At 40.0% G+C, this 18,499-nt stretch overlaps 1 protein-coding gene across 2 annotated transcripts; it reads left to right on the forward strand.

Annotated features, from left to right (window-relative positions):
* The first annotated feature begins 2,601 nt into the window (after nt 1–2,601).
* Nucleotides 2,602–18,488, forward strand: znf710b (zinc finger protein 710b). 2 transcript variants are annotated; one of them, XM_051115037.1, is made up of 5 exons: nt 2,602–2,753; nt 12,921–14,456; nt 16,725–16,916; nt 17,000–17,171; nt 17,259–18,488. In XM_051115037.1, exons 2-5 carry the CDS (start codon nt 12,963–12,965, stop codon nt 17,435–17,437), a joined length of 2,037 nt encoding a protein of 678 aa, XP_050970994.1. In that variant the 5' UTR covers nt 2,602–2,753; nt 12,921–12,962; the 3' UTR covers nt 17,438–18,488. The 2 variants fall into 2 exon arrangements, with proteins under 2 accessions (XP_050970994.1, XP_050970993.1); XM_051115036.1 differs by lacking the exon at nt 2,602–2,753 and adding an exon at nt 8,062–10,245.
* Nucleotides 18,489–18,499: the final 11 nt, after the last annotated feature.

The raw sequence follows: 18,499 nt of genomic DNA on the forward strand, positions 1-18,499 counted from the left end.
TGATGTATAAATCTCAGTTTGGAAAAACTGACCCTTATGACTGGTTTTGTGGTCCAGGGTCACATATCAGGAATGGGTATGTGACTCGTATGTGTATGCAGTAAGTAGAAAATAGTTTGATACTTATTTCAATAACCTTGGAATAAACTAAGAAAGGACGTAGAAAATACTAAAACAGTTTCATATCGAAGTTCTTATCAAAATGAAACTCGACAGTTATGTCAGTTACAGGCCTTCGTTGAGTCTATGTGGGTCAGTTGCATTCTTGTAAACATTAAAACAAGGAAAACAGACTAATGATGACCCGACCATTCTTATGCAGCAAACTCTCAAAAATAATGAGCTGTCATAACACAGTTTTGTTAGTCTGTGTACAAAAAAATGTTGGTATTTCAGAGTAAAAACAATGCTGTTAATCTCATTACTAGGAATGCAACTCTAAATCCAAGTATCTGCTTGTTTTCTGTTAAGAGGATACTTTTTGGGTCGTTCAGGCTTATTTGCAAGACATATTTGAATGAGAATTGAATGAGAATGGATAGTGCTCTAGAGACCGTTACCTCATCTCTCAGAGCAACAAAACAGGAATCAAGTGAGTGAAACAGTGAAAGAAAAAGGGATGGGGGGTGGGAGACTGTGAGAAGGAGAGAAAGACAGAAACTCTGAGCAGGATGTTTAAAGTCAATGCCTTGACCTTTCTATACCGGCTCATCAAACTGATTCCAATTTTTCTGTCAGTAACAGCTTAGTTTTAAACAAGTATAACTGAGCATCTTGACAGAATAAAAAACATCTTTCCGGATGTCTGAAATGAAAGTAGCACTGACCCTAATAAAAGACCAGTCAGGACATGAAGTGCCGTTTTAGACCTCACTTCTCATCATTAGTTCCACTCAGTATGCCCAGGCCCGATACTAATGAGGGTCTTGTCCTAAAACACTACGCCAGCTCTGCATGATGGGAACTGGGCTAATACAGACCTGTCAACCTAACGCTGAATGCCGCTCCATTCACTTTGTACACAGGGGGTGGAGTGTTGCTGAATGTGGGAGAGTACATGTACTCTGTGTGTTGTGTGTGTGCATGTTCTTTTTATGATTCACTCAGCACTGAATTACAGCCAGAAACTCTCAGGCTAATCTCTCCCACTGGATCTATACACACCCCGCTGTGGGTGTGGATACACACCCATAGAAGGAGAAAGGCTTCTTTCACACATTCAGATGTCAAGAGCTGAAACAATGTTTTGGATTATTGCACAGTAACCACCTGTTGTTGTGCGTATGTGTTTGTGCACAGATACAAATCGAGGTGTATATTATAATTCCTACATTCGGGGGGACATTTTGGTTCACGCCGATTACTCATTCCAGGTGCGCCCCAATGGGACGGGAACACTTGAAGCCTAATAAAATTTCACACAGCTTGGAGTTCCACTGGTCACAGATGTTGAGGGGACATGATGCAATGCAAAGAAACAGAACTCTATCTTAGTTCAGAGTAGCACAAACTATGAGCAATAACTTAAGGGGGAATGCAGCAGAAAAAAACAAACCCATGTCAATTGAACAAATTATATCATATTAATTATATAACAAATTATATTGTGAAAATTTTATGAAACACTATACAAATCCTTTGCAGAATTAAACGCTTGTATGATAAGTTAAATGTCTGATATACATGTGAGACGCCTTTACCTCAATTATTCTGATTATGACCTTTTCCACAAGCACATGATCCACAATCATTAATGCACATTTATTCTTCCACTAAACCCATACTTTGTACTGTTTCACTGTCACACCTAAATCCCTGTCCAAGCATGTAATTTGGCCAATAATGGCCAACTTTGGAAGCCTGTATTACAGCACTTTACACTTGCTACAATTTCCAGCTTTTTTAAATGGCTCTTTTACCACCACCTGTGAATTTGAGAATAATTTAGAAGCTCATGACTGACAATGGACAGTATGCAAATTGACCAGGGTTGCATAATAGGACCCCCTCATGCCAAACACCCTTCTTTGGGCAACAATAACAGCATTCCCCAGGAGGTCTCCCATCCAGGTAGTGATCAGGCTCAGCCCTGTTTAGCATCAGTGATAGCTGCTAGCTAGCCTTTTTTACATTTAGATTTGATACACTAATGTACTTGAATGTAAACACTCAGATTTTGTCATCAACTGACCTCATGAAGTGATTCATTGTAGATAAGGACAGAGCGACCTCTTCTGTTAGTGTAAGAAACTACCCAGGTTACGCTAGAGATGCGTAAATAAGGCAAGTGAAACAACAGCGTCCTCTAACGTCCGTTATTTGAATAAGTCCTCTAATTTATATAAATTACCCCAAACAAAAGTGCACGTTGAACACAGATACAGGATAAGCGTCATGCTTTAAGATTAAAATCTATACATTCTGTGCTTTGAAAGGCATGTGATTTAAAGAAATCAGATTTCTCACATTCTGTCAGTTTTCGTCTGCAAATATAATTGTTTGCGTTGCCAATATTTGCAATCGAATGAGGGTAAAGGCAAATATTTTGTGGCCACGAGCTCCATCATTTACTTGTGACAGCGAGGAGGAGCCCGGGCTGTTTATTCGTTCACGTCACTCTTTCTCTCATTCCCTTCTTCCTTCCTTCCTTCCTGCCGAACACAGAGAACCAGACCAGCAACAATTCAAACTAGAAAGCGACATTCAAATCTTCCAAAGTGTTTTCTACGTATACACCCGATTTTTGGAGCGTGGTAAGTTCGACAACGGTCCGTTCATTATTACCATAAAAACAGAAAACGAAACTGATCGTGTAGCCCCCGAAAAAAACCCGGCTGTCCCACTGTCTATCCCAGCGAAACTCACCGATTTCTGTCTAACTGGCCTCAAAAATAATGTGCACTCTGAACTGGATGCTGATATTTACATTTCCGCTTTTCATCTGACATCTACATTACGATTTGCGCTCGTATTTCCGAGAGAGCGATTCAGTATGTGGGTCATTTTTATAGAGCCAAAATGTCGCCTTTTCTTTTTTACTTCCACATTCTCTCATGGCACAAACAGATGGCGTCGGGAGGGGAATGGAGGGAGTGAAAAAGAGCCGCATAAACGAATAGAGCAGGCCACAGTCGCCTTCAGTTAGCCTAGCTCCCTGTATGACCGGAGCAAAACTTAAGACAGGCCCATCCTCATGCAGTCTGGATTCAAGTTTCCCTCTCTTAAGTTTCTTTTTTCAACTCTTTACATTTCGATGGAATGTAGCTGTTGATGCTGAAGAATGTGGCTGCGTTTTAAGATGTAGCTAGCTGGCTAGTTAATTGGCATCTGTTGTACTTCAAGGGTATTCGTTGCCATATTTATTTTAAATGAGAGATTGAGAGTGAGATGTTACGGTCTCCTTTATAATCACTGCGAATGCTTGTCGACATCTCTGACCGCAGGTCAGGTGCATCATCGTCACACATCATCTTCAGATCATCTGAGTATCAGCATCACAGTTTCAACTTTTTCTATGTGGATGACAGTTTATGCATCAAGTGTTCAGACTCACCTTGCATGAAGCATGCTTTTTAAACCTGACTTTTGAGGCCGACGTTGTCCAGACGTTTGTTGACGTATATTTTTATTAAGCGTATGGTTAATGGACCAATATGGCGGTTTTGAAGTTATCAGCAAAGGTCAATAACTACACCTACTTAAGGTTCATACCAAGAATGGCAACTGTAAAGATTTAACTATAACAAAAATTATATTACCACACAGCATAACGTTTACAACTATGTAACAGCTACATTAGTGCCTATACCAACGGCCGATTATGTTCTGCTCATTATAGACCTTTTTTCCTGAGAAAACGATGAGCGCTGCCGTTACGAATTCTAACTTCCGATGGACCATTTTCACAAGCCCGTGATGACGCGTTTTAACGGTCATCATCATCATAAATCCTTTAAACTTTTTTATATTTTGATTTTTAAAAATATGTATGTGCATTTATAAGACTGTAATTTGTATTGTACCTCCTTTTCATCATGTTACAAAAAAATGGTTTACGCTATGCGAGGGTGTTTGTAATGCCGCGTCTATGGAAGGGACGGTAAATTTGACATTGTTCTCTCTTCTGACTGCTGATATCAGTTTCTCTCATTTTTTTTCCTTTAATTGAAAGTCGTGAAAACGCTATCGTGTGGTTTTTCTTTTGCTATTTGAGCAAATGTGAATGCAAAAATATATATTTGTGGTACTCTCCCATTCACTGCTCTTGGATTTTACCCAACTGTGACGACTTCCGCTATGAGAAACCCGGAAATGTGAGAAAGGTCCATTGGATGCTCTTCTGCTCCGGTCTCCGTAGGAACCCATTCAAATAGCGCCCATTTGTTTTTAATGTAGTTAACGTCGGCAGCTTCGTGTCATCTACACACTCAGTAAACTTTGGGGAGTGAGGCACTTACAAATGAAGGTCATTGCAACATTGCAAAGTGATGGGGCTATGGAGCCTTGTGCTTTTTAAAAACATTTGCATAGGTTTAACACTAGATCATCAGCTTGGAATATACGCTAATTTGATTAGAAACGCTGGAGACTGGAAAAGCAAAGCATCCTACTGGTTAAGAGTCAGGCATGACCTCCACGTTCAGGAAAAACGACTATATGCGAATGCTGCAGTTACCTCACCTGCTGCTTTAAAAGCACCAGCAATCCAAGTCGAGTGGATTCTGACTGACTTTTATGTCCTTCATCAAATGGAAAATGTTATCAAACATTATCGTTCGTCCGAGTCGTTAAAGGCCTGTTCACACGATGGACGATAACTAACTGTTACGATGATAACAACACAGAAACGATATTGTGGAATTACTTTCAGAATGATGTTTACATCTGATGAACGATGAAAACGTTTACAGCCAGTCAGAATCCACCGACCTGGGGTGCGTTTCCCAAAAGCAACTATGGTCGTAAGTTCCGTCGTTACCAGTCCACCTTTTTCGAGTGGCCCATTTTATGGGTCTGGCTTCCGGTCTCATCTGCGTCCAGCTATTTTTAGCTGTACAAAACAGCTGGTTTTGTTGCTTGATATTGCAAATTGGTGTGTGGTAACATTATTTTAATGTGTTATCTTAATTATGAACATACTGGTTTGTAGTGCAAACATTTGTGTTATTCTTGTTATTTCCCTATAGGGGCTAATGAACTGAAAGTCTCACAATAAGCTTACTTCCAGGTTAAAGAATAAGGTGGATAGAGTTCAGTGGAACTTGCCACCATAGTTGGCTAACAATGCTTTTGGGAAACACACCCCAGAATGTTATTGGCCATTGGACGCTTGTATATTGATAGTTGTCGTTATGTTAACTTTTGTTGTTATAGCTTCATGTTTATTACCATTTTAACCTTCACAAATCTAACAGTCTTTATAAAAGTAGCTCAACTTAAGATGCATTGGCTTGGACAGAACAATGTTTTTTATATAAAAATATTGGGCACAGTTTACAGCCAAGACATTGCTGACTAATGATAATCACTGACTCTTTAAAGACCTTGCGACATGGTATGATTTTCTTGCTCTGTTCGAATGTAAACCTTATCATGTGATGTGTCTATAGCGCAGCATTAGACTTGATTGACCTAGATGCTGTTGGAAACATAGTCTAGTGAATCATGCCACAATGTTCTTTATCTGGGTATTACTCCAGCTACTTGCTGTACCTTTGTGGCAGTACTCTAAAAACTCATGCAGTGAGCATCTCTCTCTGTGTGGCATATCAAAAATAGCTTCTGTGTGTATGTGGCTAGCATCTATATTAGTTGTACGTTTGAGACAACAAAGACAATTGCAAAATAAAAATAGCACAAATGATTTTTAAAACCTGTGTTTAGTGATACTGAAGAGCTGACACAAGTTTTTTTTGTGCAGATATTATGTAAAAGTAAATAAAGGAAGAGTTTAAGGGATAGTTCACCCAAAAATGAAAATTCTGTCATTAATTACTTATGTTGTTAAAAACCCGTAAGACCTTCGTTCATCTTCGGAACACAAATTAAGATATTTTTGATGAAATCTGAGAGCTTTCGGACCCTGCATAGACAGCAACGCCACTACCACATGCAAGGCCCAGAAAGGTAGTAAGGACATTGTTATATTGGTCCCTGTGACATCAGTTGTTCAACCATAATTGTATGAAGCTGTGAGAATACTTTTTGTGTGCAAAGAAAACAAAAATAACAGCTTTATTCAACAATTTCTTCTTTTCCGTGTCAGTTTTTGATGTGCTTTCACAAGAGTACTAAGACGTGTGCATTCCTCTGCTTTTAAACAAGGCGCAGTGCATCCGGGTTCTATGTCAGAACACCGACTCCTGCACCAGCAGCACCACGCACATGCATTGTGGTACTCTCGTGAACACGTGGCAAAGACTTATGCAGAAGGGAAGAAACTGTTAAATGAAGTAGCTTCATAAAATTAAGGTTGAACCACAACGTGGACTATTTTAACGATCTCAGGTTTCATCCAAAAATATCTTAGTTTCTGTACCAGAGGTAATCAAAGGTCTTACGTGTTTGGAAAGACATGAAGGACATGACAGAATTTTCATTTTTGGGTGAACTATCCCTTTAAACTGTATGTTTGTTTGGTTTCAAAAAAGTACAGATTGTAAAACGTAATTTTTTTCTGTCTCGGGCCATTAGTTTCCATTTGTAATGGAATTTTTTTGAAGTTGTTTTGAAGTGCTGCTGCAGGTTGCCACAAAGCCTTGTATTAAATATCACAGACTACTACTTAAAAAAAGTCATGATGTGTGAGCTCTCTAGAATATACAAGTTCAGATCACCAGACCTTGGTTTCAGATGAGCAATGGACCCTATTTTAGTGCAGAGATTGTTTTATCCTGTTTATTTAAGAGAGTTTTGGTGGCTAGTAGTGCATTAGGGTTGTAGAGTCTGTTTGTGTTTTAGTTTTATTAGTTACAGTTCAGGTCAAAAGTTTACATCCTCCTTTCAGAATGATTAAAAATGTTAATTATTTTATCAAAATAAGAGGGATCATACAAAATACTGTTGTTATGCTATGCTATGCTATGCGTTTATTTAGTACTGACCTGAAAAAGATATTTCACAAAAAAGATGTTTACATGTCGTCCACAAGAGAAAGTAATAGTTGAATTTATAAAAAGGACCCGGTTCAAAAATGTACATCCCCTTGATTCTTAGTACTGTGTTCTTGTCTGAATGAAGCACAGCTGTGTTTTTGTTTAGTGATAGTTGTTCATGAGTCCCTTGTTTGTCTTGAACAGTTAAACTGTCCTCTGTTCTTCAGAAAAATCCTTCAGGTCCCACAAATTCTTTGTTTTTTTAGCCTTTTTGTGTATTTTAACTCTTTCCAACAATGACTGTATTATTTTGAGATCCATCTTTTCACATTGAGGACAACTGAGGGACTCATATGCAACTATTACAGAAGGTTCAAATGCTCACTGATGCTCCAGAAGGAAACACAATGCATTAAGAGCCGGGGGCGTGAAAACTTTCTGAATTTGAAGATCAGGGTAAATTTAACTTATTTTGTCTTCTGGGAAACATGTAACTATCGTCTGTAACCTCTGAGGGGCAGTGCTAAATGAAAAAATATGACATTTAGGCAAAATTAGAAAAATGTATAAAAAGTTTTCACCCCCAGCTCTTAATGCATGTTTTTTTTTTTTCTGTAATAGTTGCATAGTCCCTCAGTTGACCTCAGTGTGAAAAGATGGATATCACAATCCTACAGTCATTGTTGGAAAGGGTTTAAATACACAAAAAATGCTGGAAAACCAAAGAATTTGTGGGACCTGAAGGATTTTACTGAAGAACAGCGTGCAGTTTAGGTCAAACAAAGGAAAAAAAAACAGCTGTGGATCAATCAGAAAAGCACACTGTATTAAGAAACAAGGGGATGTAAACTTTTGAACCGGGTCATTTTTATAAATTCAACTATTTTTTTCACTTGTGGACTATATGTAAACATCTTTAATGTGAAATATCTCATTCAGGACAGTGCTAAATAAACAATAACATGCATTTTGTATGATCCCTCTTATTTGAATGATTCTGAAAGGGGGATGTAACCTTTCGACCTCAACTTTATCTTTCCTTTTGCCAGTGCTTTCACAGTTTACAAAAGGACGTTATTAGCCAAAATCAGGTCCTATTTGTCATGTTTGACTCAAGTTTGAATGCAGTTTGAAAATGTATATTCCGTTTTGTCAGTTCTAGTTTTGCCATAGTTGCTGTTTTGACTTTGTAAGGTAGAAATGCAGCATTATGGTTTATGCTTCCTTATTCATCAACACATTCATGGGTACTGCATATACTTCTATAATCAAAGCATTGCCCACACCTGATTTGCATCTTCCGATTATCTTTTCGGAATATTATGCAACTTTTTTGCATATTTCATAATATTATTATTCATAACTTTGTACCAAAATCCCTTACTCTGAGATGTGCAGAAGTTTCTCAGGGGAGACCCTTTCAATCTTTCTCCTTCTCCTGATTCTCTCTCTTCCTTCCCTTCCCCCAACGGTTTGAATTCTTTTTTCTTTCTTTTTCACTTGATTCCTTTAATACCCCCACAACACACATTCAAACTGACTTAACTTTCCTAATTCTGTTTTCTTAGTTTTTTTCTTTCATCCTTCCCTTCTGCTGTGATTCTCTCTTTCTCTGTCCTTTCCCATTTCTCTCTTTCTGCATCTTTCTCTCTTTTCCCCCTCCCTCCTCTCTCTCCCCTCCCTCTCCTGTTCTCTTTATCTCCTCCCCTCTCTCCCTCTATTGCTCTCTCACCATTTGCTCACTCACAATACATCCCTCCCTCACTAGTAAAGGCTTCTCTTCTCCTCGCTCATCCCTCCATTTTCTCTTCTTTCACAATCCTTCTCTTTCTCAGCCATTTTATATGGAAGTATATCTACTAATCTTAAATCCAATTAAAATCAACACCCACTCAGTAATTGCAAATGAACGTAGCAATAAGGTGTAATTACATCCCACAGTTATAAATGAACTTTAATCACTTATCAACAATGGGACCCATTCATGAAACAGGGCAGAATGAACTTGTGTGGATGAGTGATTCATAAAAACATTCTTACATAAATTGTGACTTGGTAAGAATGGCTTTACAAACAATTCACACGGATTTGTTTTCCCCTTGTTTCCATGAATGTGGGTGCATATTAATTTTCATAATTATAGTTATTTAGAATTATTCAGCTAAATAATGCAAACTGATATTGCATAGCCTCTCATACCTTGCGTATTTGTTTAAATATATATTTTGTTATTTGTCCATACCAAGTTTGTTTGTTAAAGTTGCGATGTAACGAAAGTAGCATAAGATCTTTTCTTCTGTATTGTGAATGAATGGTTTGTTTTTGTGTGTGCTTATAAGTATCATTTGGATGTATGAATGGAAAGTGTGTATGGCTTATGAAGAACAGCAAAGCTTAAATGCTTCATACCAGCCTGACACGGTTTAAATGGTTACTCGTATGTAAGACCATAAATGCACATCACACAGAGCATTTAAACAGAGAGAATTGCTGAACGCCCGTTTCTCAGCGCACAGGCCAAAAGGTCTTCGTCTGGCACAGACTCTCTCAGATGTACGTTTGCTCATCCTCTGTTCTGCCAGCCTGCCTAGAATGTGGTGTGCATATACGCTGTTTTTACACTGTCAAGTACATTTTCTCTTTGTGTGCTTGCTGCAATGTACATGTATCCATATATGTTTATGGTAGAGATCATAATCGTTTTACAGCATGAATGCTTGTGTTTTCAAACATGTTTCACAAGAGAGAACGTCTGAGTGAGACAGTTGGAGAGAGTATCAAGAAGGGACAGAGAGAGAGAACGAAAGAAGGAATGAAAAAGAATGAAAAAGAGGGGGAGGGAGTGAGGGAAAAGAGCACCGTGTATGTGTGTATGCTTGCTTGCGCCAGAGAGAGAGAGACAGACAGAAAAAGAGAGAGGGGAGTGGGGGAGGGGAAGGCAGAGAGAGAAATAGAGTGAGAGAGGAAAAAGAGAGCACACATACACAGAGAACAGAGAGAGAGTGCAAGAAACACAGAGGAGAGAGTGTCTGTTCTGGTACAGACAACATATAATGTATGAAGGGGAGGGCAGCGGGTGAATTCGAACCTGTGACTCTGCCTCAGGATGAGATCTCTCAAACACCTGAAGCCACAGACCAAGAAAAATGTGGTGAGTTCACCTCGCAACTGCTCTAATGCCCTCTGAGGGCTCAGTTTGTTTAGCAGATTGTTTGTTTATGTGTGTGTGTGTGTTCAGTTTAGTAGCCTGATCAAATGGCTCGGAATATTTCTTTTATGTATTTGATTGCTTGTTGTTTTAATTAACATAATGTTTTTATTATTTGCTCAGTTTTAAAATTCATCAGCTGCTTTTAGTCTTTGTCTCTATTACACTCTCCTTCATGTTCCTTTTCAATTTTTCAATCTCTATTTCTTTCTCATTCTCTCTCTCTTGCTTTCACTCACTCATCCAACCACTCTCTGCCCCTCCCTCTCTCTTTCTTCTTCTCTTAACTCACTCATTCTCCCTGCTGTTTCTTTTCCTTCTCCCTGTCTGTTTTAAGATCTTAAAAATACAGTTGCTCTTGAAAATGCCTACTAGCACAATTATCATTACATAATCACTTTACATTATTTGCATGACGCTTTCTTAAGGTGTGGAATACTCCTTAAAAAGGGTCATCTGTCTGAAGGAATGTGGTTTTATCATACTTATCCTCATGTCATTTTTGATTTTAGATTTGCTTTCTTGTGTGGAAAATAAAAGAAGATATTTTAAAGCATTTTTTAAATAGTCCATACATTAGAAGTCAGTAGTAACCACAAATGTTTGGGTATCAACATTCTTCAAAGTAATACAGGTTTGGAACGACATGAGGGTGAGTAAATAAAAACAGAATTTTTAATTTTGGGTGAACAATCATTTTAAGCCCCTGGAAGTGTATTTTTTGTACTACTAGTGGCATCAAATAGTATTGCAATTGTCAGTTTGCACAGCCAAACACTGGTTTAGCCAGTTTTGTGAGAATGGGATGGTGCTTCTTTTATAAACTATGCCAGATTAAGGGAGCGTTTGTAACTCATTTGTTTGGTACCACTAATGCAGTTTAGTTCAATGTTGTTCAAGTAGCCACAACATCCTTACTTTTTAGGTTACTGACATTAAGATAATCACAGATGTACGAAGATAGAAGTTTACAGTTTGTATGTACATGCTGATGTTTATGATAGCAGCCGAAGATAAGTAAATCATCTGTTAAAAGCAGATTTTTTAGGCTGGTTGTTTGTGATTCCACTATGCTTATATCAGACAAAGATTATATTAGGTAACGAGTTAGGCCACTCAGGATTTTTTCAAGTTTGACAGATGCTCATTTTCAGAAGTTGGTCTGACAGGCTTTAACTTCTAAACAAATATGTCTGTGCACCTAGGTGTAGTCATTAACTATTATATAAGTGCCGAAATGAGCATTACAAAAAAAAAATAAAATAAAATAAATAAATTAATTAATTAATTAAAAAAATATATATATATATATATATATATATATTATTGTTTATTAAAGGAGTCATGAACTGCCTTTTTTTTAACATTATTTGTGACCCTGGACCACAAAACAAGTCTTAAGTAGCATGGGTGTATTTGTAGCAATAGCCAAAAATACATTGTATGGGTCAAAATTATTGATTTTTCTTTTGTGCCAAAAATCATTAGGATATTAAGTAAAGATCATGTTCCTTGAAGATATTTTGTAAATTTTCTTACCGTAAATATATCAAAACTTAATTTTTTATTAGTAATATGCATTGCTAAGAACTTAATTTGAACAACTTTAAACTTTTTTTTTCAATATTTCGATTTTTTTGCACCCTCAGATTTTCAAATAGTTGTATCTCGGCCAAATGTCCTATTTTAACAAACCATACATCAATGGAAAGCTTGCTTGATGCGTAAATCTCAATGTCAAAAAACTGACCCTTATGACTGGTTTTGTGGTCCAAGGTCACATTTTTTTTTTTTTACTGTTCTCTGAGGTCCCCTTATAATGTTATCAATATTTTTACATTAAAACATCATAATTTAGAAGTAATAGGCTATTTTCTGTCCTGTTTTAAACCTCCTCATTGGAACGCTCTGTTTGAGAGCTGATGCTGTCTGACGCTTCTGCCCTCAGAAGTAAACGCCCACTGCTCTGAGTAGCTAAGAGTTATGTATGTTTGACAGCCTACATCCTTCATAGATGATGCAGTCTGGAACTTTGTAAAAATAAAGTTCAACCTAATGTTTTTCCTAATGTTGGGATCAGAAGGAATGGAATGCAAAGACTTTTTCCACAAATTGGTACTGCACGGCATCTTGTTTTCTTTGGAGCCATCTTTATCTGCTGCATAGACCTGCATTTGCCTCTCTCGTTATTTACATTACATGCACAAATCAGTGGGCGGGGCTAAACAGGCAGAGGCGATGTTCTGCCGAGGCGATGTTCAGCCACGCTATTACATCATAAAGTGGCACATTCTATATCCTGTCGTTTTGGTTTCAATATAACCAGTTTTTAGACTAACAAGAAAGTTTTGAGTTACAGGTTTTTATAGTACAATGACCTCTTATGTCAAAAGATCAAGGGAATTTTGATTTCTGAGTTAAATATGTTTAAAACATATTTAAATAATCATAACATCAAATTCAATTAAAAAGTTGAATAAAAATTTACCACATTTCTAATGCTTCCATAGTGTTTTTCCGTAGTAATATCCAAATTATCTTGGGTAGTTTCGAACAAATAAACTGAGCGTGTAGGCCTACTAAACTAATCTACATGTGTTTGTGTGTGTGCTTTACAGGAGGAGAAGACACAGCGGCTGGTCAGATGTTACTCTGAGGCCATGCACCAGCAGATGGACGCAGGGACACAGACAGACCCTGTGGTGGTCCTGTCACTGGCCCAAGCTGCTGTGTTGGGACTCATCTCCCAGAACGAGGTCTTTGGCGCCACCATCGCTCCCAACGGCTTTTACACCGGAGACCCCAAAGAGTCCCCCGCTCCACCAGGTGAGAGAATGGACTACGAGTACGCTGACCAGCTCATAGGCGCCAACGGCGACTACCTTGGGGAGAATTTGGGCGAGGATGGGCACATGCACTCCAGCTGTGCTGAGAGAAGGTGGCAGGGGCAACCCGAGAACAGCAAACCCCCTGTAGGGCACCAAGACATGGCACTGCATGTTAAAGGAGAGGCCGTGACCCCAGGTTTGCCCTCCTGCACTCACATGATGAACAACATGGTGTCCAGAGAAGGCATGCAGATGGTTGATCCATCTAGCTACAGGGTCTTGCCCAAAGCCCAACCCAACAACTGCTGCTCCACCTGTGTCCGAGACCCCAAAACTACGCATCCTCCACCCGATCCACATCTACATCCTCATTCCCATGGCCACAGTCACGCACCTCATGAGGTACCCCCACGCAATCGGGGCCACACGCATGAAAAAGGAGTAGATGAGGTAACTGAGGACAGGGACAATGGGAGAAATGGCATGGGGAAAGCAGGAACTGGCAGCGAGGAAATTAGCAGCTACTTTCAGCCAAGCGAGGTCGGCTATGAAGGTGGCGAGATGGAAGGAGTTGGAGATTTCGATGAGAACAGCGAGGGGATGTTCTGGACAGAGCCGGTGGAAGGAGAGGCACCCCGTGGCCGACGAATCGACCGACTGGACATCAACATCCAGATCAACGAGTCGTACTGCGTGGATGTCGGCGAGGGCCTAAAGCGCTGGAAGTGCCGCATGTGTGAGAAGTCGTACACCTCCAAGTACAATCTGGTCACGCACATCCTGGGCCACAATGGCATCAAGCCACACGCGTGTCCTCACTGCGGCAAACTCTTCAAGCAGCCCAGCCACCTACAGACGCACCTGCTGACGCATCAGGGCACGCGGCCACACAAGTGCACCGTGTGCAAGAAGGGCTTCACCCAGACCAGCCACCTGAAGCGGCACATGCTGCAGCACACCGACGTTAAGCCCTACAGTTGCCGTTTTTGTCGCCGTGGTTTTGCATACCCCAGTGAACTCCGTGCTCACGAAGTAAAGCATGAACGAGGTCGCTGCCACGTTTGCTCACAGTGCGGCATGGAGTTTCCAACCTATGCCCACTTGAAGCGTCATCAGGTCAGCCACCAAGGACCTTCCACCTTCCAGTGTAGCCAGTGCAACAAGTCGTTCGCCTACCGCAGCCAGCTGCAGAATCACCTGCTGAAGCACCAAACGCAGCGCTCCTTTTCCTGCAGTCAGTGTGGCCTGCAGTTTCTTCAGCTGCATCAGCTACGCCAACACTCCCTCACACACAAGACAAACAAGCCTCAGGCCCGTGCTACCAAGGTACAGTGAGTAATAGTGTGCTTTTGAAAAACTATGTATGTTTGCCATGGTGAGGTCACATCCTACATTTATTTTATTTCAGTACTTTATCAGCCATTGTTTTAATTATTCATATTAGCTTTACTGAATAATTTTGCCTATTTACAGTTTAGTCATCTAGCAGCGTTTTCACTATGTTTTCCGGGGCCCCAGTACAGTTTACTGCATTGGGCCACCTCGAAAGAAGTCATGTTCTGGGACGGTTCTCTCCAGTAAAAATCCCGGGGACCCTCAGGGGAGATCCCTCTTTTCCCCCACAAGCGAAAATGTAATCCTGTATGGGATTAACCCTTTGTTTACGGAGTGTGGTCTGAGTTTACTTAATTTTTAGACTCAACCAATGATTCGAACTCATTGATTTTAACTTTTTCAACTATTGTCTAACATTTTTAATCTAATCAGCATTCCAGAAGTCCTCCTCCTTTCATTATTTCAAAAGGAATATTTATCTTTTATATTGTACAATATAATGTTGTGTACATATACATACACAGATCAGGCATAGCATTATGACCACCTTCCTAATATTGTGTTGGTCCCCTTTTGCTGCCAAAACAGCCCTGACCTGTCGAGGCATGGATTCCACTAAACCCCTGAAGGTGTGCTGTGGTATCTGGCAACAAGATGTTAGCAGCAGATCCTTTAATTCCTGCAAGGCAGCCGGCAGCCATATAACCCTGTAGCCCAAGACTGGTTGCCCACTGAAGCTAAGCAGGGTTGAGCCCGGTCAGTACCTGGATGGGAGACCTCATGAGAAAACTGCTGCTGGAAGAGATGCCAGTAAGGCTAGCAGGGGGTGCTCTCCCTGTGGTCTATGTGGGTCGTAGGGCCCCAGTATAGTGATGGGCCCTATATGACAGTATATAGATACTACACTGTCAACAAACATCCTTTGGATGAGATGTTTAACTGAGGTCCTGACTCTCTGTGGTCATAAAAAATTTCAGAAAATCTTTCAAAAAGAGCAAAAGTGTGACCTTGCCATCCTGGCCAAATGTGCCCATTGGCCTCTGACTATCATGGCCTTCTAACAATCTCCATATACTGATTGGCTTCATCACTCTGTCTCCTCTCCACAAATAAGCTGGTGTGTGGTGGGCGTTCTGGTGCACTATAGCTGCCGTCGCATCATCCAGGTGGATGCTGTGCACTGGTGGTGGCTGAGGAGATACCCCCTTACAATGTAAAGCACTTTGAGTGCTTAGAAAAGCACTATATTGATGAAATGAATTAATATTAATGAATTATTAAGTTGCAAGGTGGGGCCTCCATGGATCAGACTTGTTTATTCAGCACATTCCACAGATGCTCGATTGGATTGAGATCTGGGGAATTTGGAGGCCAAGTCAACACCTCAACAACTCATGCTCCAAAAACCATTCCTGAACTATTTTTGCTTTGTGGCAGGGCGCATTATCCTGCTGCTATCCCCATATGCAACAAACTGCGATGCACTGTGTATTCTAACGTCTTTCCATCAGCATTATCTCTTGAGCAGTTTGAGCTACAGTACCGTCTGTTGGATCAGACCACACGGGCCAGCTGTTGCTTCCTCAAGTGCATCAGTGAGCCTTGGCCACCCATGTCGCTGGTTCACCACTGTTCCTTTTTTGGACCACTTTTGATAGGATACCTGGGTACAGTCCACAAGAGTTGCAGTTTTGGAGATGCTCTGACCCAGTCGTCTAGCCATCACAATTTGGCCCTTGTCAAACCTGCTCAAATCCTTACGCTTGCCCATTTCTCCTCATTCTAACACATCAACTTTGAGGACAAAATGTTCACTTGCTGCCTAATATATCCCACCCACTAACTGGTGCTGTGATGAAGAGATAATAAGTGTTACTCACTTCACCTGTCAGTGGTCATAATGTTATGCCTGATCGGTGTATATGTATACATATCACAGCACTCTATGCATGACTTTCTTATTCACTGATTAACTGGTCAAGGCATCTCTTCTCCATTCTCACCCTCCATTTTCTCTTCCTTCTCAATCTCACTCCCAGCTATTTTCCTGAGGGCAATTTCTATTATAGCTCAAGATCTATGTAGCCAGCATTAGTACTTTAAACACTGTGTAAACACTGCATTATAGTAATATGCAATATATTTCATAGACATCCTGATTTTTCAGACTAATTATCTACCGCTGATATAAAATTCTAAATTATTTCAAATGTACAGTTTCTTTATTTCTGTTTGTGCTTGTTTTTTGTTTTTTACCAGGGAACAAAAGGGTTTAAGTGTGACGTATGTGCCCGAGAGTTTACATTGTCTGCAAACTTAAAGAGGCACATGTTAATCCACGCCAGTGTCCGGCCGTTCCAGTGTCACGTGTGCTTCAAATCTTTTGTCCAGAAACAGACCCTCAAAACTCACATGATCGTACACCTGCCTGTGAAACCCTTTAAGTGCAAGGTAAAACTTCAAATTCATCACACATCTCTGTGTGACACTTTCTCAGTCAGGTTTGTAAAGCTCTTTTGATTTGTTTTCCACAGGTGTGTGGAAAATCATTTAACCGAATGTACAACCTCCTGGGCCACATGCACCTGCATGCAGGAAGTAAACCCTTCAAGTGTGCATACTGCTCGAGTAAATTTAACCTGAAGGGAAATCTTAGCAGACACATGAAGGTCAAACATGGAATGGACGTCTCTCCAGATGGACAAGGTGAGAAGAACCCAACAGTGTCTGAGTAACATTCTCTAACATGGCAGTAAAAACTTATAATTGTCTGTTTTTGATTTTTTGATACAGATGGCCCACCAGACATGGAGCCCCATGAGGACTATGAGGATGAGAACTTCAATTTTACAGCACCGGAGAATATGGAAAATAATGATGCGCCAAATCTAACCAAGCTCTCTGAGGTGGCCATCCAGGAACTTGACTATTATAACTTCGGGAAGGATGTGGGAAACTACAGTACAGCATAAAAACAGTTTGAATTAAAGTCAAGCTGAATAAATGTTAAAATAACAAATGGCCTGTGCTGGCACTCATCAACCATGAGCTGATTGAGATGTTCCTCCATGAGAACCACTGCTTACTTTTTTGAAGTTATTCATGAGCAGTAGTTGGAGGCCATCTTGACCTCCTGGGGTTGATCTCATGGGGTAGCCACTCCGGTCCAGTCTTTAATGAAACGGACCGATAGTTTTGTGAAGAGTCCTTTGACTCCTTCCAGCGCGAACAAACATCGACGCTGTATTTTTAGTATGTTGCGGATCACATGGTTACATTAATACCCGATACATTAGCATCATATAATGCAGGAGCATACACATGCACACTATCCTCCAAATCTAATTTTGGTTGGGAATATGGGAATAGCAGGTGCATGCAGCCTTGTGGCCTTCATCGGTTTGGTACCTCAGAGCGGTCTGTTAACTTATTTTCATTTATATTGCCTTTACTTACAGTAACTCTTAGAAACACACAGAGACTCCTAGTGTAAAACAAAACAAACAAAAAAAAACATGCAAGGCCCATGTAAATGGTTGGATATCTGCATGAGATAGTCTTGTGTGGGTAAAAAAAAAAAAATAAATAAATAAATAAATAAATAAATAAAGAAAGAAAGAAAGAAAGAAAGAAAGAAAGAAAGAAAGAAAGAAAGAAAGAAAGAAAGAAAGAAAGAAAGAGTGAGCGTGTACCTGGGCCCCGTGTACCAAAGTTACTGTTCTTCGTCTGGTACAGGACCATACGCTGCCCATTCCTGAGCACCACTACTGTTGCCAGAACTAAACTTCATCTAAAGTTTGGTTTAGCAACCTGTGAGTGGAGAATTACTGTTCTGTTGTATTGATTTGCTATTTATTTTGCACTTTGAAAAAGCCAACTAATTACTTATGATGAGCCTCTTTCATCACTGACTGTTTGAGTTCTGGTATAATTAAAAGAGAGAAAGCCTGTGTCACATTCATAGTAAGCTGTTTCTCAAGGTAACTCTGTAGATTCTTAAATAAACTTGTTTTTTTGAAGTTATTTTTGTAAGT

This window comes from Labeo rohita, chromosome 7 (genome assembly GCF_022985175.1).
Source record: "Labeo rohita strain BAU-BD-2019 chromosome 7, IGBB_LRoh.1.0, whole genome shotgun sequence".
Taxonomy (NCBI): Eukaryota; Metazoa; Chordata; class Actinopteri; order Cypriniformes; family Cyprinidae; genus Labeo; species Labeo rohita.